Raw genomic sequence first — 25,919 nt, 5'->3', positions numbered from 1 at the left:
AGAAGCATTGAAGAGAGGATGATGAGGCAGCAGCAGATCTGCAGAGCATGCACCTTTTCCCCTTAGGCTCCTGCTTTCACATCCAGGCCGCATGTGGTGAAGAGAACATCAACAGCCTCACTGCCAGGCCAGGCAGAGGAAGATAAAATTGGTGTCCTGCCGGGCCCCTATGAACAGGAGTTGGTGATGTCGCGCTCCGATCTGGGTGAAGGAGCAAGCTCCCACTGGCCAGGAAGAGGAGAAGAAAGCAAGAGCAGCTTCTTGTCATACCCAATAAAAGAGAAGTCGGCCAACTCCTGCCCAGACTGATGAAGAAAGATCAGTCGTCTGCTGGCTCTGCGACACACCTCCCGGGACTTCACAACACTAGTGTGTCCCGACACACCTTTTGAGAACCACTGTTCTAGACCAGTGGTTCTCAACCCAGTCCTCTGGGCACATCTAGCCAGTCAAATTTTTCAGGATATCTACAATGAATATGCATGAGATATATTTGCATGTACTGCCTCCATTTTATGCAAATATATTTCCTACAAATTCATTGTTGATATCCTAAAAACCTGAGTGACTAGGTGTGCACGAGGACCTGGTTAAGAACCACTGCTCTAGACCATTCCTCAAGCTTTGCTAGATTCCTCCTCATATTTTTCACATCTCCCTGGCTGTCTACCCTGTTGCAGACTTTGGTATCATCAGCAAAAAGAAAACCTTTCCTGACCATCTTTCCACTACGTTGCTCATGAAAATGTTGAAAAGGAACGGTCCTAGTACTGATCCCTGAGACATATCACGCCTCTGAGTAAACTCCATTTACCACTATTCTTTGTCATCTTCCATTTAGCCAGTTTCTAACCCAGTCAGTCACTCTAGTTCAATACCATGGATGCTCAATTTATTTCTAAGTCTCCTGATTGTAACTGTGTCAAAGGCCTTACTGAAATCCAAGTACGCTACATCTAGCGCTCTTCCTTGAGCCAACTCTCTGGTCACCCAATCAAAGAAATTGATCAGATTAGTCTGACAAGATTTACTTCTGGTAAAACCCTGCTGCCTCGGATCTTGCAATCCATTGGATTCTAGAAACTGCACTATCCTCTGTTTTAGCAGTGATTTCATTAATTTGCTTACCACCGATATCAGACTAATTGGCCTGCAGTTCTCAGCCTCCTCCTTACTTCCACTTTTATGAATAGGAACTACATCAGCCCCTCTCCAGTCCTCTGGAACTACTCTTGACTCTAAAGGTCAGCCAGCAGAGCTGCCAGGACTTCTCTAAGTTCCCCCAGTACCCTCAAATCGTCCAGCCCCATCGCCAAAGCTACTTTAAGTTTAGTTAGCACCTCATGAACACACTGTTCTAAAAATTGATTGCTGTTTCCCTCACTGCCAATCTTATTTGTGTTTGTTTTATGTGATCCTTCTACAGTCAACACGAAACAGAAATATTTCACTTTTTCCTCATCAGCCTTTACATATTTCTCACTTCACCTCTGAGTCTCACAATGCCACTTAAACACTTCCTTTTAGCACTAACGTATTCAATATGGTACAAGAAAAGAAATTCAGGACATGCAGCAGGAGCCTCTATAGGCACTCCACTCCATTAATTCCCTCTGCTCTGCCCATCACACACAGGTTTTCTCACACTATTTTTATTCATCTACCAATGCACTCTGACCCAAATATGTATAATCCACTCTGTCTACCCATAAATATACAACACAGTCTGGGATTGGATCCCAAGGTAGTGGATTGAATTAGAAACTGGTTGAGTGATAGGCGACAGAGGGTAATAATAAATGGAGTTCATGCCAATGAAAGGATGACGATTAGTGGAGTGCCTCAGGAATCTCTCATAAGGCTGGTTGTGTTCAATATCTCTGTGAGTGATATTGCAGATGGGTTAGTAAGAAGATTTGTCCTTTTGCAGATGACACTAAAATCTGCAATAGACTAGGCACTCCTGATGATGGAGACAGAATGAGAAGTCGTTTAAGAATGTTTGAGTGGTTGAGTACTTGCCAGTGTCCTACTTCTAATCAGCAGCAGCCATCTTGGTTTCTCCCCAGTGTTTCTCTGTGTAATAACACCAAACACATATATTTATAGAAAAATGAAAATCTTTGCTACAGTAATATACAATTTTAAAAACTCCCTTAAGATTTAATGATTTTTTGACCCCCATTTCGGGGTATATTCTTCAGTGAGAGCAGGAGTGTCCCTCTTGTTTTGTCTCTCCACCCTTGACGTCAGTCCCTCTTCTGACTACTTCTGAGATTAGAGGACCAGAATGTCATGTTTTTGCTTAAAGGAACTAGTAAGGAAAGCATGCAGACATGACTTTAGGAATGCTTTCCAACATCTGTTTGTAGAAGGGGAGTTTGTGTTAGGAATATGTTTGCGAAGAATGGGTTGTGGATGTGTATTTTGGAGGGTGATTAGTGGGTATGGGGGTATGTGTATTTGGGTGTGTGTGTGTATGTTTATATAGGTAGGGGTTGTATGTGTGGGTGTGTAGAATGCATTTTTGGGAGGGTATGACTGTGTGTGTGTAGATAGGGGTGCTATTGTAAGGGTGTTTGGGTGTAGGTTGTGGGGTTTTTGTGCATGTGAGAGGCTATGTTTGCTGGTATGGAAGGTGTGTTTGGAGTGTGTGTGTAGGGAAGGGGAGGTTGTGTGTAGGGAGTTTATGGAATGTGAGTTTTTAGGTGTATGACTGCCTGTGTGTAGGTGGTGGGGGGGATATGGTTGGGAATGTGTGATTGGAACATATATATGTTGAGTGTGTACATGTGAGGAGGGGTGTGAATTGAGAAGGTGACATGGAAGGAGCTTTTCTTAAACAATTGTTTCAGTTATTTTCCTTGTCTCTGTTTTTTTTTGGGGGGGAGGGAGGTGTAATTTATGGTCAGCTCTGTTGGAAGCTACTTTCAGTATCTCAGCAATATCCAGATGTGATGTGGTCTGGGAGAGGAGCTTTGCTATCGTTTCCTTTTCCACTGAAAGATGTCCCAGTTTCTCTCCAGCCACTGTCTGAGCTGACTCCACCTCTTCCTGTTCTCATACAGGCTGACATCAAAAGGGACAGGATACCCCCAAAGGGGAGTTCTAAAGGATTTGCCCCTTGGGAAGCACCTTATAGAATGAATTAAGATTGGTTCTCACAGGACAAGCAGGAGTCTCCTTTTTTTTTCACATGTGGAGTCTCATATGGGTGACATCATCAGGATGGAGCCCAATCATGGAACACTTTTGTGCACCTACTGGGCATGCCCAGCATAGCACCAACCCTGCAGCCAGCAGGGGTCCCCTTCAGTCTTCATTTTTCCACGCAGCAGTAGCCACGAGGGTTAAGGAGATCTTCAGAGATTCTTGACAGGAATTTTTCCTCACGGAACTTCATCAAAATTTTCAAAAACATTTTACCCCACAGGGGTTCCCTTATTGATATCTTTGCTCCGCAGCCGAACGGTAAGTTTTTTTTTTACTTGCTTGAGGTAGATTCCTGTCAAGTTTTTCCCTCGCGGTCTACTGGTCATCGCCTGCACCTCGGCTAAATTTTGTTGAGGCCATGGCGTCGGGTTTCCGTATGTGCCCTGACTGCACTCGAACGATGTCCATCACTGACCCTCACACGGTCTTTGTGATGTGTTAGGGGTCCGACCATGATGTCCTTACTTGCACCAAATGTGCCCAAATGACACCAAAGGGTCGCAAGGCTAAGCTGGAGAAGATGGGACTTCTCTTTTGGCCAAAAACCCCGACTCCATCGATAGCTTCGATGTTGTCTGAACCAGTACAATCTACTTCGCGGTAGCACCGGGAAACTGCTGCTGCCCGACTGGCTTCGATGACTACGCGGGTGTCGACACCCCCCCCCCCCCTGTTCCTCCTCAGGAAAAAGACCGAGGAGAACATCGAGAAAAACATCGACACTGCCATCGAAAAGCTCAAGCCACTGATATAGACAAGCCCTCGGCATCAATGTTGTCTGAGCCACTGACAAAGAAGTCCCGAACAAAAAGGCCCCATCCTCTTCTGTCTCTGGGTCACAGAGGCGTTCCCCACCTGGACAGGTGCCGGGATCCGCGATTCCACCTTCACCAGTGGACCCTCCGGCTACGCCAGTGCTACCTCCTACCCCGGAACCGGGTATCCATGCCCCAGGTTTCCGTGAGGAATTGGATCAGATGATCCAAGAGGCCATCAGTAAAGCACTCCAGGGGTTCAAACCTCCATCGATGCCGGTTCCTGCTCCGGCTACTGATCTGATACCTAGGGCGCTTGCACCGCTATTGGCAAGAATGGATAAGTTAATTGGTGCCCTTCCACCGGTGCATCCGAGGGAACCGATGGCTCCAATTCCTTCCTCACCGATACCCTTGATCATCAGAAGAAGAATCACCAAACTCCATTCCGCCCTCCGGAGTGCTACCATAGACACATCCATCAATGTCACCGATTCCATTGGTGCCTCTATCGATGCCTCTAATGACTCCCTCGATGCCTTTGATGCCTTCGGGTCCACCTCCAAGGCCATCGATGCCTTCCGGAATAACACCGTTACTCCCTTCTGATGAACATAGGGGAGCTGGTGATGAGCCATACAATCCCTGGACTGATGATTCATCCCAGGATTCAGATGATCTGCCTTCACAGCTCTCTCCTCCTGATAAAAGGAAGCGTTCTCCTCCAGAGGACTTGTCTTTTATCAACTTTGTTAAAGAAATGTCTGAAACAGTTCCATTCCAGCTTCAGACCGAAGAGGACTCTAGGCATCAGATGTTACAACTTCTCCAATTTCTCGATGCTCCTAAGGAAATCATGTCTATCCCTATCCATGACATCCTCTTGGACCTTTTAAAGAGAAATTGGGAGCACCCTGGCTCTGTGGGACCTGTCAACCGTAAGGCAGATGCCACCTATCTGGTTCAGCCAGTCCCTGGCTTCCAGAGAGCTCAACTAGATCATCATTCAGTAGTTGTGGAGTCAGTCCAAAAGAGGGCATGATGCTCCAAACCCCACTCTTCCATTCCCCCAGGAAAGGAACAGAAATTTCTGGATGCATTTGGAAAATGAGTATTTCATGGGTCAGTGCTCATCTCTCGCATTGCTTCCTATCAATTATACATGACCCAGTACAATAGGGCCCTGTTTACGAAGATTCAGTAATTTGTTGAAGTCTTACCTCTGCAATTCCAGGACCAACTTCATGCCCTAGCACAAAGGGGTTTAGATGCTGGCAAACATGAAGTACGTTTGGCATATGACATCTTCGACCCCGCCTCCAGAGTTTCGGCAGCAGGAATTAGTGCGAGAAGATGGCCTGGCTAAAGTCTTCAGACCAGAAGTACAGGACAGGTTAGCTGACTTACCCACAGCTGGGGATAATCTTTTCGGTGAAAAGATTCAAGAAGCAGTGGCGCAGCTCAAGGACCACCAAGAGACTCTGCGCCAGCTCTCCTTACTGCCTTCTGATCTCTCTTCCTCTTCCAAATGATCTTTTAGGAGAGACTCCAAGAGACAATTCTACCTTTCTATCTCCTGGTGTCCAGGGTTCGAGCTTCTAAGCCTTACCAAAAAGGCCAATCCAAGGAACCTCAAGCACAGAAGTCACAGCCAGCCCCCCAGCCAGGTCCAGCGTCTGGCTTTTGACTCCTTCCTAGAGAGCAGTACCCAGCCTCCACTTCCGACCATTCCCGTCACAGGCTGGTGTGCCACTCCTCCAAACCATGGCATATAGTCACCACAGATCAGTGGGTACTCGCTGTAATAACCCAAGGTTACCACCTCAACTTTCTCTCTGTTCCACCGGATTTCCCACCTCGGCTGACGGGAACATCCGACCACTCACCGCTCCTGGAGCAGGAGGTCTCCCCCCTCCTCCAGTCCCGAGCAATAGAACCAGTGCCCATCTCCCAACAGGGGCAGGGTTTCTATTCCCGGTATTTCCTGATACCAAAAAAGTCAGGTGGTGTTCGCCCATTACTGGATCTTCGCACCTTAAACAAATACTTACAAAGAGAAAAGTTCAAGATGGTGAATTTGGGTTCTCTTCTTCTTCCCCTTCTTCAAAGGGAAGACTGGCTCTGCTCTCTAGACCTCCAGGACACCTATACACAGATTTCAATTACTCCATCACATTGCAGATTCATGCGGTTCCTAGTAGGCCCAAAACACGTTGACATTGATTCACTTTCACACTGAGTGCGGTATGCTACCCAGGACGTTGGTCATACAATTGTTACATGTTTGATGAAACCAATTTTGCAGAGTTTCATTTTGGAATCTAAAGTGTTCAAGCCCCTGAGGCAGCGGCTGACTAGCTGCGAAACTCGGCCTGAGTCGGGCATCCTGTGAACACATCTCTGTTTTAATAAATATTGAAATAAGACTGAGGCATCTATTCTGTTTTGTTTTTTTCATAAACTGTCCAAAATCCAGACTAGTTCCCTCTCAAACCCTATCGTTCATAGGGGCCAACTTGGACACTCTAAAAGCGAAAGCCTTCCTACCTCAGGATCGAGCTTTCACTCTCGCTTCTCTGGCCCATCGACTGCAGTCTCGACAACACTCAACTGCACGTCACTTTCTGATCTTACTAGGTCATATGGCCTCCTCGGAACATGTCACCCTCATGGCCCATCTGGCCATGAGAGTAATGCAGTGAACTTTAAAATCGCAGTGGATTCAGTCTTCTCAGCCTAAGTCCACCATTGTCAACATCACCAACCAGCTCCGCATATTGCTGGCTTGGGGGATAAACCAATCCAATCTGCTTCAAGGCCTTCCATTTCAGGCTCCAGACCCTCAAATAATCTTGACAACAGATGTCTCCAACCTCGGCTGGGGTGCACATGTTGCTAACCTCCAAACTCAGGGAATTTGGTCTCCAGAGGAAGCCAAACACCAAATAAATTTCCTGCAGCTCATGCAATCAGATATGCTCTCAGGGCTTTTCAGGATCACCTTTCCAACCAGGTCATCCTGATTCAAACAGACAACCATGTGGCCATGTGATACATCAACAAGCAAGGGGGAACGGACTTCTACCTCCTGTGTCAGGAAGCTGCACAGATATGGGCGGAAGCCCTTTCCCACTCGATGTATCTCAGGGCTACCTATTTGCTGGGAGTGGACAATGTGTTGGCAGACAAGCTGAGTCACACTTTTCAACCGCACGAGTGGTCCCTCAACCCCACTGTAGCGGACTCAATATTCCAATGTTGGGGTTACTCTTACATAGACCTCTTTGTGTCAATTCACAACTGCAAAGTAGGGAACTTCTGCTCTCTCACTTGCAGCCAACACCTTCAGCCAAGAGATGCTTTCTCCCTCTCGTGGGCCAGCGGTCTCCTTTATGTGTACCCTCCACTTCCACTCATTTCAAAGACTCTCGTGAAGTTGTGAAGGGACAAGGGATTAATGATTCTGATAGCCCCTCATTGGCCACGCCAGGTCTGGTTTCCAATTCTCCACGATCTATCAGTACACTGGCACATTCCTTTGGGGAAGGACCCACTTCTGATCACTCAGAACAATGGCTGCCTTCGTCACCCCAACCTCAGGCCCTCTCCCTGACTGCCTGGATGTTGAAAGGTTAATCCTTCAACCTCTTAACCTTTCAGAGCCGGTTTCCCCGTGTCCTAGTAGCTTCATGAAAGCTTTCCACAAGACAGTCTTATTGTTACAAATGAAACAGGTTTACGGTATGGTGTGCTTCCATGTCCATTGATCCCTTCACTTGTTCCACACCGAAGTTTTTGGACTATCTCTGGCACCTGTCAGAGTCAGGTCAAACTTCTTCTATCAGGGTACATGTCAGTGCAGTAGCCGTCTTCCCATAAAGGTGTCAGGGATGTCCTCTTTTCAGTACAACCCCTCGTAACACGCTTTTTGAAGGGCTTGCTCCATCTTAAACCTCCACTGCGCCCTCTGGCCCCTTCCTGGGACCTCAACTTGGTTTTGGGGTAGCTCATGAAACCGCCGTTTGAGCCTCTCCAATCCTGTGTTCTCCACCATCTCACCTGGAAGGTGATTTTTTCTTTTGGCGATCACATCTGCTCGCAGAGTTAGAGTTACAGGCCTTAGTCACCTACCCGCCTTACACTAAACTTCTGCATGATAGGGTAGTACTCCGCACTCACCCTAAGTTTTTGCCTAAGGTAGTATCAGAGTTTCATATCAATCAATCCATTATACTACCCACCTTCTTTCCCAGGCCCCACTCAAACCCAAGAGAACGGGCTCTGCATACCCTTGACTGTAAACGTGCTCTAGCATTTTAACTAGACTGTACAGCTGCCCACAGGAAATGCACTCAATTGTTTGTTTCCTTCGATCCCATCAAATTGGGGAAACCTGTGGGTAAGCAGACTCTCCTCCTGGTTAGCGGTCTTTATTTCCTTTTGTTACTAACAGGCAGGCATTCTGCTTCAAGATCGTGTTAAAGCACAGTCTGTCAGGGCCATGGCAACATCAGTAGCGCACTTATGCTTGGTGTTGCTTGCTGACATCTGTAAGGCTGCTACCTGGAGCTCTCTCCACACCTTCGCAGCCCATTATTGTTTAGACAAGGCTGGCAGACAAGATTCTATCTTCGGCCAGTCTGTGCTACGCAACTTATTTGCAAACTGAGGTACCAACATCCTTCCGCCAACCCAGTAGGCTTCAGGATGCCCTCTACCAAATTCCACCCCAGTTCTGGTGCCTGTTGCACATCTTTGGGTACGTTTGGTGCATTGCTCGGGCATCCTCAGCTCGGTACTCACCCATATGTGAGGACTACCATCCTGCTTGTCGTCTGAGAAAGCAGAGTTGCTTACCTGTAACAGGTGTTCTCACAGGACAGCAGGATGGTAGTCCTCACGAAACCCGCCAGCCACTCCGCGGAGTTGGGTTCATTTACGTTTTCTTATTTTATTTTCCGCATGTACTTTTTATTATAAGACGAGACTGAAGGGGGACCCCTGCTGGATGCAGGGTTGGTATCATGTTGGGCATGCTCAGTGGTGCCAGTCAAAGTTCTAAAAACTTTGACAAAAGTGTTCCGTGATTGGACTACATCCTGATGATGTCACCCATATGAGAGGACTAACATCCTGCTGTCCTGTGAGAAAACCTGTTACAGGTAAGCAACTCTGCTTTCCTGTCGTGCTGGGGTTTTTTTTTTTTTTTTTATAGAGTATAATATTAGGCTAAGTTGGGGAGGGGAGTGGGGAAGGATTCAGTATTTGTTATATCCCTTATTGTGAGGCATGCCCCAGGTGCTATAAAATTTTGACTATTGGAAAGTCTTTTGGGAGCTGGGAGGAGTAGATGTTCAAGGTTCAGCTTTGGCTGTCTTAGTCGTTGGGGTTTGCATGGTAATTTTCTTTTTTTTTTTTGTGCTCAGCAGTTTCCCCCTGCTCCTTTGTACTTGCAACTCACTGCATCAAGCCGCGATAGGACTCTAATGTGCATTAAACAGCATATATAGTTATCCCCATATTAAACCCACATGTTAAACCATGTTACTGATCCAAGTTTGCTCATCCTTGTTTTAATGTAATGCATTCTTTTGCACAGGTTTTTGTTATAATGTAAACTGAAGTGATTTGTAACTTGTTACAAGAATATCGGTATCTAAGAGTCCTAAATAAATAAATATAATGCAACATCGGTGCCATTGGCCGGCCTCTGTCACATACCGCCGGTGCCATTTTGATTGCGGGCAGCCAACGGACCGAGAGCGGGAGATCGCTCCCTTGCCCTCTGCTGGACCACCAGGGACTTTAAGTGAGGCTTGGGGGGGTCCGGAGGGTGGGGGCTTTTTATTTTATTAAATTTGAACGGTTGGGGCAGGTTTGGAGTTTTTTTGTTTTTGGGTTTTTTTTAAAGAAATTGAAACAAAATGGAAACACGAAAAATAATTTCTGATCTGGGATGGACTGAAATAGCCCACCCCCAAACTGAAAAATGAAACGGGTCAAAAAAAAATTCTATGCACATCTCTGTCATGCAATATAAGAACATAAGAAATTGCCATGCTGGGTTAGACCAAGGGTCCATCAAGCCCAGCATCCTGTTTCCAACAGTGGCCAATCCAGGCCACAAGAACCTGGCAAGTACCCAAACACTAAGAAGATCCCATACTACTGATGCAATTAATAGCAGTGGCTATTCCCTAAGTAAACTTGATTAATGGACATCTCCTCCAAGAACTTATCCAAACCTTTTTTGAACCCAGCTACACTAACTGCACTAACCACATCCTCTGGCAACAAATTCCAACAATTGTGCGTTGAGTGAAAAAGACATTTCTCCGATTAGTCTTAAATGTGCTACTTGCTAACTTCATGGAATGCCCCCTAGTCCTCCTATTATCCGAAAGTATAAATAACCGATTCACATCTACTCGTTTAAGACCTCTCTTGATCTTAAAGACCTCTATCGTATCACCCCTCAGCCGTCTCTTCTCCAAGCTGGACAGCCCTAACCTCTTCATCGTTTCCTCATAGGGAAGCTGTTCCATCCCCTTTATCATTTTGGTTGCCCTTCTCTGTACCTTCTCCATCTCAACTATATCTTTTTTGAGATGCAGCAACCAGAATTGTACACAATATTCAAGGTGCGGTCACACCATGGAGTGATACAGAGGCATTATAACATTTTTCGTTTTATTAACCATTCCCTTCCTAATAATTCCTAACATTCTGTTTTCTTTTTTGACTGCTGCAGCACACTGAGCCGACGATTTTAAAGTATTATCCACTAAGATGCCTAGATCTTTTTCCTGGGTGGTAGCTCCTAATATGGAACCTAACATCGTGTAACTACAGCAAGGGTTATTTTTCCCTATGTGCAACACCTTGCACTTGTCCACATTACATTTCATCTGCTATTTGGATGCCCAATCTTCCAGTCTTGCAAGGTCCTCCTGTAATGTATCACAATCCGCTTGTGATTTAACTACTCTGAATAATTTTGTATCGTCTGCAAATTTGATAACCTCACTCATCGTATTCTTTTCCAGATCATTTATATATATATATATATATATATATATATATATATATATATATATTGAAAAGCACTGGCCCAAGTACAGATCCCTGAGGCACTCCTTACCCTTTTCCACTGAGAAAATTGGCCATTTAATCCTACTCTCTGTTTCCTGTCTTTTAACCAGTTTGCAATCCACGAAAGACATCACCTCCTATCCCATGACGTTTTAGTTTTCTTAGAAGCCTCTAATGAGGGACCTTCTGAAAATCCAAATACACTACATCTACCAGTTCACCTTTATCCACATGTTTATTAACCCCTTCAAAAAATGAAGCAGATTTGTTAGGCAAGACTTCTCTTGGATAAATCCATGTTGACTGTGTTCCATTAAACCATGTCTTCCTATATGCTCTACGATTTTGATCTTTAGAATAGTTTCCACTATTTTTCCTAGCACTGAAGTCAGGCTCACTGGTCTATAGTTACCCGGCTCACCCCTGGAGCCTTTTTTAAATATTGGGGTTACATTGGCCACCCTGTAGTCTTCAGGTACAATGGATGATTTTAATGATAGGTTATTGCGTGATAGAGCCCTATCTTGGCGATATCACGCTATATACACGATATTTTGATTCTGTTTGTTGCGTGGTAGAGCCTTATCGTGGCGATATCACGCAATATACACAATATTTTGTATGGCTCTGCCCAGATTCCCTCTCCTGTTACATTGAGCTGGTTTGCATGCATGAATTTTGCAAATCCACGCAAAGCAACTCATTAACAGGCAATTCATTGTTGTTCATTTATTGCGGCTGACTGAGAAATTGGTCAGCTGCAATAAATTAACACCTCCGTAGTATACGTTAAATCTAACTTGGGGGCCCTGGGTCCTAACACAAGTCCCGAGACTCCCGTGTAAGATTTAAAGGACCATGCAAAAAAAAAAAATGCTGCAGCAAAATAATTGAGCGGAGGTCAAGACTAAACCCCGGCCGCCACTAAGTGGCCCTGATGTCCAAAAGTTAAAAAAAAAAAAAAAAAAAAAAAAAGATGTTTTCGTGTGGGGACGGCCCCCCGAACCCTGTCATCAAATAATAGTGGCCCCCTAAACCCTTTTCCAAAGACATTAAGGCTTACACTGTGTCCGTCCCCCCCCGCCTAATAGTAATCCAAAATCATTGAGGGTATAGTGTCCCCCTCATCCCCCATCCCCTCAAATATATTTAAAAAATCAATGGTTTTCCTTATAAATGTCAAGTTAAGTGGAATGGCAATAATATGTGTTCTTTGATTCTACTCAACTAGAAGGATTTCTTTTAATAGAGAGATGCCACCAGCTGTTAGTTAAAGACCTAGGTTTGAAAATTGTAGCATAAACAAATTTCTCTCTTGGGCTCATTTTTGTTTTATATAGAACTAGCCGTTAAGCCCGTAACAACGGGCTACATTAAAAAAAAAAATTTCGGTTCATTTCCTCCCCCCCACCTCATTCTCCCCTCACCCTTTATTCTCCCTCCCACCTCCCCCCTCTAGTCTCCCCCTCCCCTCAGTCACTCCCTCCTCCCCTCAGTCACTCCCCTTCCGGATAGCACAAATGGAAGATCTTCGGGGGAGGTCCCTCGCGCGCGTGCCGCTAATGCGCCTTGCCGCCGCTCCTCGCCGCTGCTGCCGCCGCTCCTCCCAGCGCCATTTTTGTTGTAGGCAAGCTCTGGCTGACGTGCTCGCCCGCGCATGCGCGGTAGAGTTGCTCTCTACTGCGCATTTGCGGCACGTCGGTCCGGGCTCCCTTATCTAGTAGATTATTTCTTGAGATCTTCCTCCCCATCTTTTTGGAGTCTAATGCGAGATGTTAAAATGTCTTTTTTTTTCCTATTATTTTGTTTCTCTTTCTGCCTTGATGACAAAAGATTTTTTTTAGTCTTGTAAAATTACAATTATTAATAAATAAAAGGTTAAAAAGAAATCAGTGGTAGTTCGTGGGTGACCCCCAAACCCCCCCCCCCCCAAAAATGATGAGGGTCCTGCAATGGGGCCTGGGGTGCCCCGGGCCCAGTCATCACCATTTTGAAAAATGGCGCCAACCTGATCTCGCCCTAATCACATGACTGGGGCAAGGTCAGGTGATCGCCACATGGCCTAGGTCCAATCACTGGACCTTGCCCAGTCATGTAACTGGGGCAAGATCAGGTTGGCACGATTTTGAAAAATGGCACCCTGGACCCCATCCATGGGATCTCCTCATTGTTTTTGGAGGTTTGGGGGTTGGGAGGTGAGGGGCCTCCCACGAACTACCATTGATTTTTTTTTTTTAAACACATTTGGAGAATGAGGGGCACTATACCCCCAATGATTTTGGATTATTGGGATGGGGGATGTCAGCTTTGATGTTTTTGGAAAGAGGGATGGGGCGTCACTATTTATTGATGACAGGGTTGGGGGGGGGACGGGACGCATTGCCGCAAAAGGACTTTTATCTTTTTTTTTTTTTTTTTGTCCTTTTAGATATTGGAGTGCTCTCAGGTGGTGGCCCCGGGTTCAGTCAGGGGTCAGCCTTGACTCCTGCGCAGCTCTCTTTTGCTTGGCATTTTTTTCAGTGGTTGGCCCTGTAAGGCGATGGCAGTCCCTTGAGGCTGAAGCCACTATCACTTCTAAAGGCCCACTAGCTCCGGTTGTTTTGTCCTGCATTTTGCCGCAGGATATTTTTCAGGGGAGGGGCCTAACAACGCAGTGACACTCCCATTCCCCCCCCCCCCACGCCCTCATGATAGTGGGAACCCTCCCATGAAAAAACATTGTAGATTAGTGTCTCTAGGACTCAGTTGGAACCAGGGCTGAAATCTAGTACCTCTTGAGCTTTCCATTTGCAGCTGCCTTGGGATTTTCCCCCCCTATTCTATTTCTCCCCTGCCTCAACATACCTTCTGCAGTCATGGGCCCTTAAACAATGATCATGACTTCCTGCTCTCCACCTTTGCCAGGGAAGAGGGAGCTATGGATACTGTCTCTGTAGCATCCCAGCTCAGGAATCAAACCTAGGGACCTTCCACATGGCAGTGTTTGGGTTAAAGTTTCAAAGCTATTTATTCACGAAAATAACTGTTAGAAAATAGACTGGAGCTCAGTGTGCATAAAAGTCCAAGCATAATCTGGTTACAGGCGTACTTTTATGCAGTACCTGGGGAGGGATTCAGGGGGGGGAGCGGTGGGCAGATTTGGAACTTATGCTCACACTTTTTGATTTCAAAAGATATACATGTAAGTCTGCCTGCCCAAACTATGCCCTCCAATTACCCGAAAATTTGTAAAGCATATGTATGTGCATAAGTTCGCTTTGAAAATTCAAGGTCAAAGTCTGCACATAAGAGAGATGCATGGCCTTGCAGAGTTATAAAATGACCTTCTTTAATTATTAGTGTGATTTATTATGACATTGCTGGTCTTTTCCCTAGTGAACGCAGGGAGTGAGTCCCAGCTGTGTGATTATTATTAGTATATGCTGATCGTACTGAAAGTTATTTCTATATTTTCATTGTGAATTTTATAATTTATGAAATGTATTTTTAATGTACTCTAGGCCACTTTGGGTGATCCTTTGGGCTTGATAAGGTGGAGTATAAATATAATAGAACATAGGTGTGTGTGATGTCTGTTTGCGAGAGGAGGGAACAGGTTCATGTATTGGGTTATGTCTGTGTGTGTGTGTGTGCGGGGGGGGGGGGGGGGTGTACTTTGGAAGTGTGGAGGGTGGTGACTTTGAATGCCTCACCAGCTGTTTGTTTTTCTGTGGTATGGTGCCTTGTTGTGTACCATGTTCTTAGAAATGATGAAGAGATAAGTCATCTTTTGAGTAATCGAATACTTTGTTTATTACAGATTTAAATTTGCTTTTATTGTCTTCAGAATGTTTATATTATATTTTGTATTTTATTGCAGGTTTATTGATGGTTTGTTATATTTATTTGTAATTTTGTTCTGATATTGATTTTTTGGTTGATATATTTTTACTATTGTATGAATTTTTTATTGCTGTAATCTGCCCTAGGCATTGGAAAATAGTAAGATGGAATAGAAATAAATGAATTATGTTGCTCTTTGCCAAACTGCTGGAAAGATGATGGGTGGGGTTGCTTACCATAGAAAGCAATGCCATTTTTTTTTTTTGAGGCTTGGTTCTCTGAAAATACTGACCAGATGTTTCTGCTGTTTGAGCTCCTTTTTCTTCCTGCATGCCAAATTTGGTGAATTTTCCACCTTTTTTTGGAGAGGAGTCATGCCTGTGGATGGACAGAGGAACATTCACCCATTTTTATATAATTCTTTACAACCTTCTGTTGTGAGTTTTTTCTGTGTGTCTTAATTGTTCCCCCCCCCCATTTTTTTTTTACTGTGGAGCAGGGATACGTTTGCTGCATGACTTCCCTTAAATATGCTCTCAGTTGTGAAGTATAAATTTGTGATTTTGGCTGCTTGCACATACTTTGCATCAATGTCACCCCATGAACTCCATGTGCTTCCCTCAGCTCTTTTCCAGATGTTGCTGTTGTCAGCAGCGTGCCTTTGCATGTCTGAAAAATGTTAATTAACATTTAAAACATTGACTATGCCCTATTGTTTGCACGTTAAAGGATTCATATGGGTTTGTCTCTTTGGGCTCAGGGTTTTTGAAGTGATTTGTAGTCCTTCATTGAAGTAATTGTCAATGGTGGAAAAAATACTTAGGAAAAAAAAAAGGGAACCAACCAAAATATTTTAGAAGTCAAGGAAATGTTTCTCTTTAACGCTTCAGGTACTTTTTATATTCATTTTGCTGCTTTTGTTGTTGTTTTTGTCTGTGGATATATTTTGCTGCTTTTGCTTTGCATTTTGCTTTTCTTTGCTCTCTCCTTCCTTCCTCCAGCCTTTTTTCCTCTTCTTTCTTCCTTTGATCTTTTCTCTCCTCCCCTTTCTCCAGTCTCTTTTCCTGTCCTTCATTTCTTTCCGAATGCTTCTGGTTCAATAAGGGATTTGTGGGGCCTGTTTGTGAAGCATTTTCCCTATAGACATGGCAGAGGAGGGCCCTTTTACTGGAGCAGACTGAAGGTTATACCAATTCACATTTCAGGGGCATTGCCTTCCTTTTTGTAGATATTTCTACTGGTTTTGCAGAAGCTCTGCTTCCTTTCCTTCTTTCAATAGAGCATACGAGCTGTGCTCATTCTCAGCATTCGTTTCCAATTTTATTAGATATACTAGCTGTACCCGGCCACACGTTGCTGTGGCTCAGTCTGATTAAATGGAAAAGAAAGAAAAGAGCGCACGTTTCGAATATGGTTAATTTCACAATGCTTGTGGGTATACAATATTTTTTGTTGTTCCATTGTCTGTGCAGATATAGAGCTTGTCTGTCTGGTTTGCCGACTCTAGATCACGCAACATATAATTGTCCATGTGAGAAGCAATCCGTGTCTAGATGTAAACCGCATAATTCTAGAAATGAAAAAGAATGAAAAAAGAAAAAACATAAACTATACTCACTAAATGAACGGTATGGGAAACGACACAGCTCAATTCCAACGCAATGTCACATGAAATAATTAAATCAAAATGAAAATAAATCGAAATCTATGAAAATTCAATTTAACAATGCAATCGGAAACATTGAAATGGAATCATAAAATATTTAGTCCAAGCCGTTAAGTCCGTTAAAACAGGCGAGATTTTTGTCCCCTCTCCTCCTACATCTTTGCTCTGCTCCACTCCCCCCCCCCCCCAGCACCACGAAGGGCCAGAGGCGGCGGCAGTGGTAGGAGCTGCAGCGGTGGCCGAGGGGGATCTCGTGAGGCGTAATGGTCCTGCCATCCCAACTCCCTCCCCCCTTCCCCGGTGGCGGAGGGACAGGCTCAGACCCCTTTCACTCTATCCTTACAGGCCCCAACTCCTTTGCTCTCCCATTCCCCTCTACACTGAACTCCTTCCACTGTAACCTATAAATGGAGAGCTGGGGGGGGGGGGGTAGAGAATCTCTCATACAGCCCAAATAGGCTTCCTCTCTCTCTCTCTCTCTCTCTTGCACATACACTCTCCCTCTGTCCCACACACAGGCACGCTCAATCCCTCTCACACACATACACAATCCCTCACGTAGTCTCCCTCTCTCTCTGGCACTCACACTCGCCTTCAGCGCACGTTACCACAGTTCTCTCTCACACAGTTAAAACAGGTGGGATTTTTGACCCTTCCCCACCTAAGTCTTTGCTCTGCACTCGCAAGAGCTTGCAAAGTTCCCACGCCAGTTGTGTCTGGGAGAGAGAGGAAAACACTCCGTCCCCCCCCCTCGCAAAGGGCAGGCGGCAGGCACTGCAGCAGATTTGGGACACTTTGCCTAGCTTACTTTGCTCTTTCTGGCAGACCTGTGTCTTTAAGAAATCCGATCGGGGGCTTGAGAGGGAGGAGGGAGCAGGGCTCTGGCTTTCACTTTCGTCACGGTGCTTTGCTGGGAGTGGGGGTGGAGCAATGCCCATATAAACTCTTCCCGTGGTGGCTGAGACCCACGGGTGGGCTGACAGCACTGCCTTCCCCCCCTCCCCCCCCCCCCGCCCCGCAGTTGCGGGATATTTACTTGGCTTCTCCTTATCTGCGGGACTCGGGGGCGGGGGAGGAGGGCGAGCTGTTCTCTGTTCAGCTCTTTGCGTTTTGGCTGCTGCAGGCTGCAGCTGCTTGTGATCTCGTCACAGCCGCTTTCTACTGCATTTGCTCTGCTCCGGCCGTCCCAACTCCCTCCCCCCTTTGCCCGGCGGTGGATGGACTGGCTCGGCGACTCATCTACCCTTTCCTCCTTCTGTATGTAACTGTTCGGCAGTCCCTACTCACTCCCCCCTTCCCCAGCTGGGGAGGAATGGGCTGAGCCATTTCTCGGAGCGGCGACTCATCTGCCCTTTCCTCCTCCCCTCTGTGACACCCAGCATGTAGCGCAGAGCTCAATGGTCCGCACATGCGCGGTAGAGCTGCTCTCTACTGCGCATTTGCGGGCTGTGGGTCAGAGCCCATTTATATTGTAGATAGCGTGTGTTGCTTGTACGTCCAACAGATGGCGCTGTTTTTCCAAAAAAGCATGTTTTTACCTGTCACAGGTGAGACATCTATATAATATAGGTATATAAAAAACACGCGCGTATTCGAATGCAACGTTGTGTCAAAATTTGAAAGCAATCTGTGAAGAACTTTCGGAGATTTAAGATTTTGAACAAACGAACATTTACATTTTTATTTATATAGATGATTATAATTTGTATTATATGTTTAAATCCTTTTGTAAATGAGCAATATACAAGCACGTCTTCAAGAAGCTGAGTGGTGTGACTTCTCCAAAGTTATCAGCAACTCTCTCTGATGTGACCTTTTTTAAATTTTTATTTCAGGTATAAACAGAACAGCACTGAGGGAAATAAAATTATTGCAAGAACTAAGCCATCCAAACATTATTGGCGTAAGTCTGAACTAAAAGATTTTACATTTGAGGAATACATACCTTGTATGTGAAATTTTGTAAATTGTCTTTAACAGTCAAAAAGTTAAACTTCATTGAAGGTCAGCAGTATTCTTGCTCAAATTAAGCAACACAACCTTATTCCACAGCAAACATAGCAGCAGAGAGACCCTCCATAGAGGAGAGATGGGCAATATGACCGCCATCACAAGTCCCATAGATAATCCAGATATTTGCCAACAGGAAGAATTTAGTGATTGACAGTGCCGATAATATAAATCCCATAACTTTGACAGATAATGAGGCCTGATGCTCCCATTATTTCACTGAAGATATCTTCTGCGCCATCAGTCACGGGAGAGTTCATTGTTATGAAAAGGGCCTCTCCTCTCACTATGTAACATCTCAGCGCTGCTGCCTATACAAACCTTGCACTTCTCTAGCTCTCTGTTCCCCCGTACTCTGCTACAGTTTTGATTTTTGGTATAAGTGTGTGTGTGTATTATATATATGTATACGTGTGTGTGTTTACTTTCTGAGTTTACCTTAATGTATTAATCCATGATATATCTGAACGATTGCAATGTACTAGTAAAATAATGCAAAACTTATTGTAATCACTATATTATTGTATTTTCACTTGGGATTTTGTGTATATCACATTTAGGCAATTTTGTTTTGTAGCTGCTTGATGCTTTTGGGCACAAATCCAACATTAGCCTTGTTTTTGATTTTATGGAAACAGATCTTGAGGTAAGACCTACTGATGTTATGATAATCAAAACACTAAATATTCTAATGGGTATTATGTTTATTAACTAACCAGACTAGGGGCAGTAACTGAGGCTAGAAGCATGATATTTATTTATTTTTATATACCGGTGTTCGATTTACATATCACATTGGTTTACAAATAATTTGAAAGGTGCAGGAAGGAAGTCCTTTCCTTTTGACAGGTACAGTAAATGATTAGAGAAATGTAATAAGATGTTATAGCAGCAACATGGGTAAAGACAGTGCCAATAATGGTAACCGACAGCATCGATGGAGGAATAGGTAGCATAAATAATAATAGTGTAACAAGGAATAGATAGCATAAATAGTAATATAATAGCAATACTAATTTAGGAATAAATTAAAAGCTTTCTTTTTTTTGTCAGTACTTATGGGACCCCTTAAATAAGAAAGAGCCAGATTTTGTTTCTGAGGTCATGATATTTTGTGTTGCAAATTGATTTCTTAATTTTTATATACATGATGTGTTTTAATTAATTTGTTATATTATAATGGATGCTATGTACCCTACAGGGAGCAAGAAATATGGACCTGTAGGGTATAAATGCTTTTTAAATTAATAAATGTAGGAGCCAGTTCAAAGTCCACACCAAGAACACAGAGTATTCCTTACCCAGGTGGTAGGCCCAAATTGTCAATAAATTCCACAAAATATGTGCAGTTTTTCTGTGTAGTTTGCTAAGTCTGAGAGAGACATTTGTATCTGTAGAAGAAACTTTAATTTAGCAAGTTTATGCATAGACTGAATACTTGGACAGATAATGTAGGCTATTTTACTCTCATTGTTCTTAAAACTCATCCTTAACAACCAGAAAGATAGTGCCTTACTTGGAGAAATAAAATTTATTGTAAGAACTTTTTTTTCCCAGGACTTGCAAGGAGTAAATGATTACAATTATAATACAGCTCAGGACAGATTTTGCTATGCAGCAGCGAAGTGTATGATACCCTAATACATAATTTTAAAAATAGGAATTAATTATTCTTCTGAGAAATCCTGCAAATCAGTTTAAGTCGTCTGCTTTGGATAACTTGATTACTGTGCTGTGGTGAAAATGTAACAGAATGGAAACATCTCTAAACATAAAATCTTTAATTACATAGAAAAAGAAAGAAGTGGAATGTTTTAATTTAGCATATTTTCTTCTATTCTTGGCATCTAAACTAGTCAACATTTATTCTAGAAACAATGTGTAAGATTTTGACTTGTTTCTGGTTTTGTAAAGTTGCAGCCTGAATTGTTTTGCAGGTGATAATAAAAGACACCAGCCTCGTGCTTACACCAGCTAACATCAAAGCGTACATGCTGATGACACTGCAAGGGTTAGAATATTTGCACCAGCTCTGGATTCTGCACAGGGTAAGCATTCCTTCACACACATAGCACTGACTGTGTCAGATAATAAAGACAAACCTTATAATCCAGAACGAAATTGTAAAATAATAAAACAAACTGTACCACTCTGTTCTTGGGGATCCGCCAGGTACTTCCTAGTGACCAGGATAGGCCACTGTTGGAGATAGGATCTTTGCTAGCACATTTTATGCACAGCTCCCAGAGTCCTGTGGCAACTCAGGGATAGATTTTGTGGCAAGTATTAGGACATTCTGTGCCAATCCTGCTGCACATTAGCATAAATTTGAATCACTTTGCATATTTTAATATAAATGTATATTCCTGTAGCAAAAATAAAGTAGCTTTTCAAATTTGTTTTGAGTCTGTCTGATTTATTTCTAACAGCTTTGGTGGGGTTCTCAGATGTGGATGAGGATGAAAGACTGGGGAGAGAGGATGAGGTGGGTAGAGGGAAGATCAAGATTAGAAGATGGAAGAGGGGAAAGAGGTGCGGGGATCTTGGGTGGGGGGGGGGTTGAAATTCAAAAGAGGAAGAAGGAGGTTCTAAGATCTTGGGGGATCAAGAGGCAGAAAGAAGAATGTTCTGGTATTTTGGGGGGGAGCGATCACTCTTACTTCCCCCATCCTGGTCCTCTTTTTCTCTTCCTTCCTTTCTATATCCCAGATGCCATGTCTCATCCATCCCAAGTGCAAATAAATACACATACATACATTTCCTCTTTCACACTCCATTTCCCTTTTTCAACCAGTCCTGTTTTACACAAATCACCTCCCCCATTCCCTCAACCCCACTTTCACACAACCCCAGCACCTCTTTCAGAACTCTCCTCACCTCCAAAACCCCATCCTCAAGCTCCTCTTTCACAGCTCCCCCATCTTTCCCAAAACCACCACCCTCCGCTCCTCTTTCAGAACTCCCCTCACCTCCAAAACCCCATCCTCAAGCTCACAGCCCCCCCAAACACCACCACCCGCAGCTTCTCTTTCACAGCTCCTCCATCTTTCCCAAAACCACCATCCCTCAGCTCTTCCTCCCGCAGAATCCCCTTCCTTATGCCTCCCCTTTCCCCCGCAGTCTGGGCAGCAGGAAGAGGAGGAGACCAGTGGCAGCATGTGGGCCCCGAGTCCTTCTCCTCTGCCGTCCGGGGTCGACTGCTGCTCTGAAACGTGTGCACAATTCAGAGTAGCAATTGGCCCTGGGTGGCAGAGAAGAAAGGTGCGGTCCACTGTGTCTGGTCCTCAGACTCCCATGGTGACGCTGTTGGAAGGGATGGATTTTGCAGAATCACGGGAGTCTGGGGCCCCTGATACTGTGGTCTTATATAAGCTGAAGTGGTGTCTTGGCTATTATGAAATGGATAATGCATATTAAAATGTGGGCAGGGCTCGCAGGGGACCCGTGACCACCAAAAAATGTATAAACAGACTTTTTTACATTTTTTTCTTTTTACCTTCTTCCTCCATCCTCTCTCCCATAAACTGTAAGTAATCAATGAAATTGCTCCAGCGTGCTGACTCAGCTGCTGCATCACACCCCCACCAGAGCATGGGATATTAAAATTAAGTGGGGTTTTTTTGGGTTTGGTTTTATTTTAACTTAAAATGCCTGCTGGAATCTTTCCTTCAGTTTATTTTCACTGAAAGGGTTGTATCTGATAGATTTTTCCATAGAGACACAACAGTTTCAGGTATTAACTCACCTCCTCCAGCCTATATAATTGCCCATTGCCCCCACCCTCCCTTCCCAATTTCATTTTTTTAAATTACATCTCTTTATTAGAACAATGTAACAGTACAATAAACATGATGAACATATAGCAACAATAAAGACAAGACTATGTCCAGTACATCTGTTCCTTTTTTTTTTCTAGCTATACAATTCTACAATTAAGCAGCAACATAAACCCAAGATAGATAATCATTTATTCACACAATACCACATTCATTATTAACAACACAAGACTTCTAACCAGAAACTTTGGCTATAAAAGTTTCTCAGGCTAAGGTGTAATCTGCACACACACATTTATGAAGTAATTTGGCATCTAGCTCTTCAGTATGTGTCCATTCATTCATACATGATATCCTCAAATGAAGAGGTCTTGGAGAAAATTGTGGGTCAAATTGCTTCTGTGAATCTTACATTTAATACATAAATCAGAAGTTGAGACCCATTTTTACTGTTCTGTCAGAAGCATAATCGCTTCTAAGTAAAATTCTAAACTGCATCTCTTACAATTTTAAATTAATTGTAAGCTTACATGAATTTTGTAAATGATAGTTCCAGCTGGTTACTGGCCCAGTTTTAATTGCACCTGTGAAAGGAATTCTGTGTTGCACCAATTTGAAACATATCTTTATTGAATGGATATGGCCACAGTAGAGGTCAATTACATACAATTCCACCACAAAACATATTCTCAGATTACCATAGGATGACCACATCCTCTCTTGCTGAATTACAATTCGTAAAGATTTAATAAGTATCATGCTACGGCAACATTCTGCTGTTGGGGACAGAGGGCCATAGGGGCCTCATTCCTCCAGTTATTTGTAATTCAATTCTTGATTACAGAGTCAAAGATTTCTATGGTGCAGCAACATCCTGGGCTATAAATGAACAGGATTCACTCGTTAAACATGGAAAACAGTTTGGGTTAGTAAGTAGGTCAATCCCAGCCATTAAAGCTGAAGACTTGACAGGCAATTCATCTCTGACTTCACCCACCCATGCAAAGTGCATAAGGACATAAGAATAGCCATATTGGGTCAGACCAAAGGTCCATCAAGCCCAATATCCTGTTTCCAACAGTGGCCAATCCACGTTACAAGTACCTGGCAAGTACCCAAACATTAAATCACAAGCTACTATTGCCTACCAGTTACCACCATAGCAGTCTATGGATTTATCCTCTAGGAACTTATGCAAACCTTTTTTAAACCCAGTTATGCCAACTGCTGTGACCACATCTTCTGGCAATGAATTCCAAAGCTTATCTATGTGCTAAGTGAAAACAAATTTTCTTCAGTTTGTTTTAAATGACCTACTTGCTAACTTCATGGAGTGCCCCCTGGTCCTTTTATTATCTGAGAGAGTAAATAACTGATTTACATTAACTTGTTCAAGTCCTTTCATGATTTAGTAGACCTCTATCATATCCCCCCTCAGTCGTCTCTGTTCCAAACTGAACAGCCCTAACTTCTTTAGCCTTTCTTCATAGGGTAGCTGTTCTATGCCCCTTATTTTGGTTGCCCTTCTCTGCACTTTCTGCACTGCAGCTATATCTTTTTTGAGATGCGGTGACCAGAACTGCACACAGTATTCAAGGTGCAGTCTCACCATGGAGCGATACAGAGGCATTATGACATCCTCCATTTTATTTTCCATTCCCTTCTTAATTCCTAACATTATTTTGATCACCACAACACACTGGGCCGGTGATTTCAATGTATTATCCACTATGACACCTAGATCTCTTTCCTGGGTAGTGACTCCTAAGGTAGAACCTAAAATTGTGTAACTATAGCAAGGGTTATTTTTCCCTATATGCATCACTTTGCACGTGTCAACGTTAAATTTCATCTGCCATTTGGAAGCCCAATATTCCAGTCTCGCAAGGTCGTCCTGCAATTCATCAAAATCCACTTGAGATTTAACTACTCTGCATAATTTTATGTCCTCCACAAATTTGATCACCTCACTTGTCATACTCCTTTCCATAAGAACATAAGAAATTGCCATGCTGGGTCAGACCAAGGGTCCATCAAGCCCAGCATCCTGTTTCCAACAGAGGCCAAAACAGGCCACAAGAACCTGGCAATTACCCAAACACTAAGAAGATCGCATGCTACTGATGCAATTAATAGAGGTGGCTATTCCCTAAGTAAGTTCTATGTAAACCGGCATGATGTCCGCAACTAATACCGGTATATAAAAATGTTTAAATAAAATAAATAAAATAAATAATTTGATTAATAGCCGTTAATTGGCTTCTCCTCCAAGAACTTATCCAAACCTTTTTTGAACCCAGCTACACTAACTGCACTAACCACATCCTCTGGCAACAAATTCCAGAGCTTTATTGTGTGTTGAGTGAAAAAGAATTTTCTCCGATTAGACTTAATTGTGCTACTTGCTAACTTCATGGAATGCCCCCTAGTCCTTCTATTATTCGAAAATGTAAATAACTGATTCACATCTACTCGTTCCAGACCTCTCATGATCTTAAAGACCTCTATCATATCCCCCCTCAGCCATCTCTTTTCCAAGCTGAACAGCCCTAACCTCTTCAGCCTTTCCTCGTAGGGGAGCTGTTCCATCCACTTTATCATTTTGGTTGCCCTTCTCTGTACCTTCTCCATCGCAACCATATCTTTTTTGAGATGTGGCGACCAGAATTGTGCACAGTATTCCAGGTACGGTCTCACCATGGAGCGATATAGAGGCATTATGACATTTTCCGTTTTGTTAACCATTCCCTTCCTAATAATTCCTAAAATTCTGTTTGCTTTTTTGACTGCTGCAGCACACTGAGCCGATGATTTTAAAGTATTATCCACTATGATGCATAAATCTTTTTTCTGGGTGGTAGCTCCTAATATGGAACCTAACATCATGTAACTACAGCAAGAGTTATTTTTCCCTATATGCAACACCTTGCACTTGTCCACATTAAATTTCATCTGCCATTTAGATGCCCAATCTTCCAGTCTTGCAAGGTCCTCCTGTAATATATCACAATCCACTTGTGATTTAACTGCTCTGAATAATTTTGTAACATCCACAAATTTGATAACCTCACTTCTTGTATTCCTTTCCAGATCATTTATATATATATATATATTGAAAAGCACTGGCCCAAGTACAGATCCCTGAGGCACTCCACTGTTTACCCTTTTCCACTGAGAAAATTGACCATTTAATCCTACTCTCTGTTTCCTATCTTTTAACCAGTTTGTAATCCACGAAAGGACATCGCCTCCTATCCCATGACTTTATAGTTTTCTTAGAAGCCTCTCATGAGAGACTTTGTCAAACGCCTTCTGAAAATCCAAATACACTACATCTACCGGTTCACCTTTATCCACATGTTTATTAACCCCTTCAAAAAAATGAAGCAGATTTGTTAGGCAAGACTTCCCATGGGTAAATCCATGTTGACTGTGTTCCATTAAACCATGTCTTTCTATATGCTCTACGATTTTGATCTCGAGAATAGTTTCCACTATTTTTCCCGGCACTGAAGTCAGGCTCACTGATCTATAGTTACCCAGATCGCCCCTGGAACCTTTTTTAAATATTGGGGTTACATTTGC

The 25,919-nt window shown here is 43.6% G+C and overlaps 1 protein-coding gene across 1 annotated transcript in view; it reads left to right on the top strand.

The window, feature by feature from the left end:
• CDK7 (cyclin dependent kinase 7) overlaps nucleotides 1-25,919 on the top strand; it is a 268,354-nt gene that overhangs the window by 42,945 nt on the left and 199,490 nt on the right. Inside the window, exons 4-6 of the mRNA XM_029575717.1 lie at nucleotides 18,384-18,451; nucleotides 19,136-19,204; nucleotides 20,496-20,606. Coding sequence (XP_029431577.1) covers nucleotides 18,384-18,451; nucleotides 19,136-19,204; nucleotides 20,496-20,606 — 248 coding nt within the window. The remainder of the gene's footprint in view (nucleotides 1-18,383; nucleotides 18,452-19,135; nucleotides 19,205-20,495; nucleotides 20,607-25,919) is intronic.

Source organism: Rhinatrema bivittatum, chromosome 1, assembly GCF_901001135.1.
Source record: "Rhinatrema bivittatum chromosome 1, aRhiBiv1.1, whole genome shotgun sequence".
NCBI classification, from domain to species: domain Eukaryota; kingdom Metazoa; phylum Chordata; class Amphibia; order Gymnophiona; family Rhinatrematidae; genus Rhinatrema; species Rhinatrema bivittatum.
The sequence above is the reverse complement of the archived record's forward strand: the minus strand, read 5'-3'. Positions and strand labels throughout refer to the sequence as shown.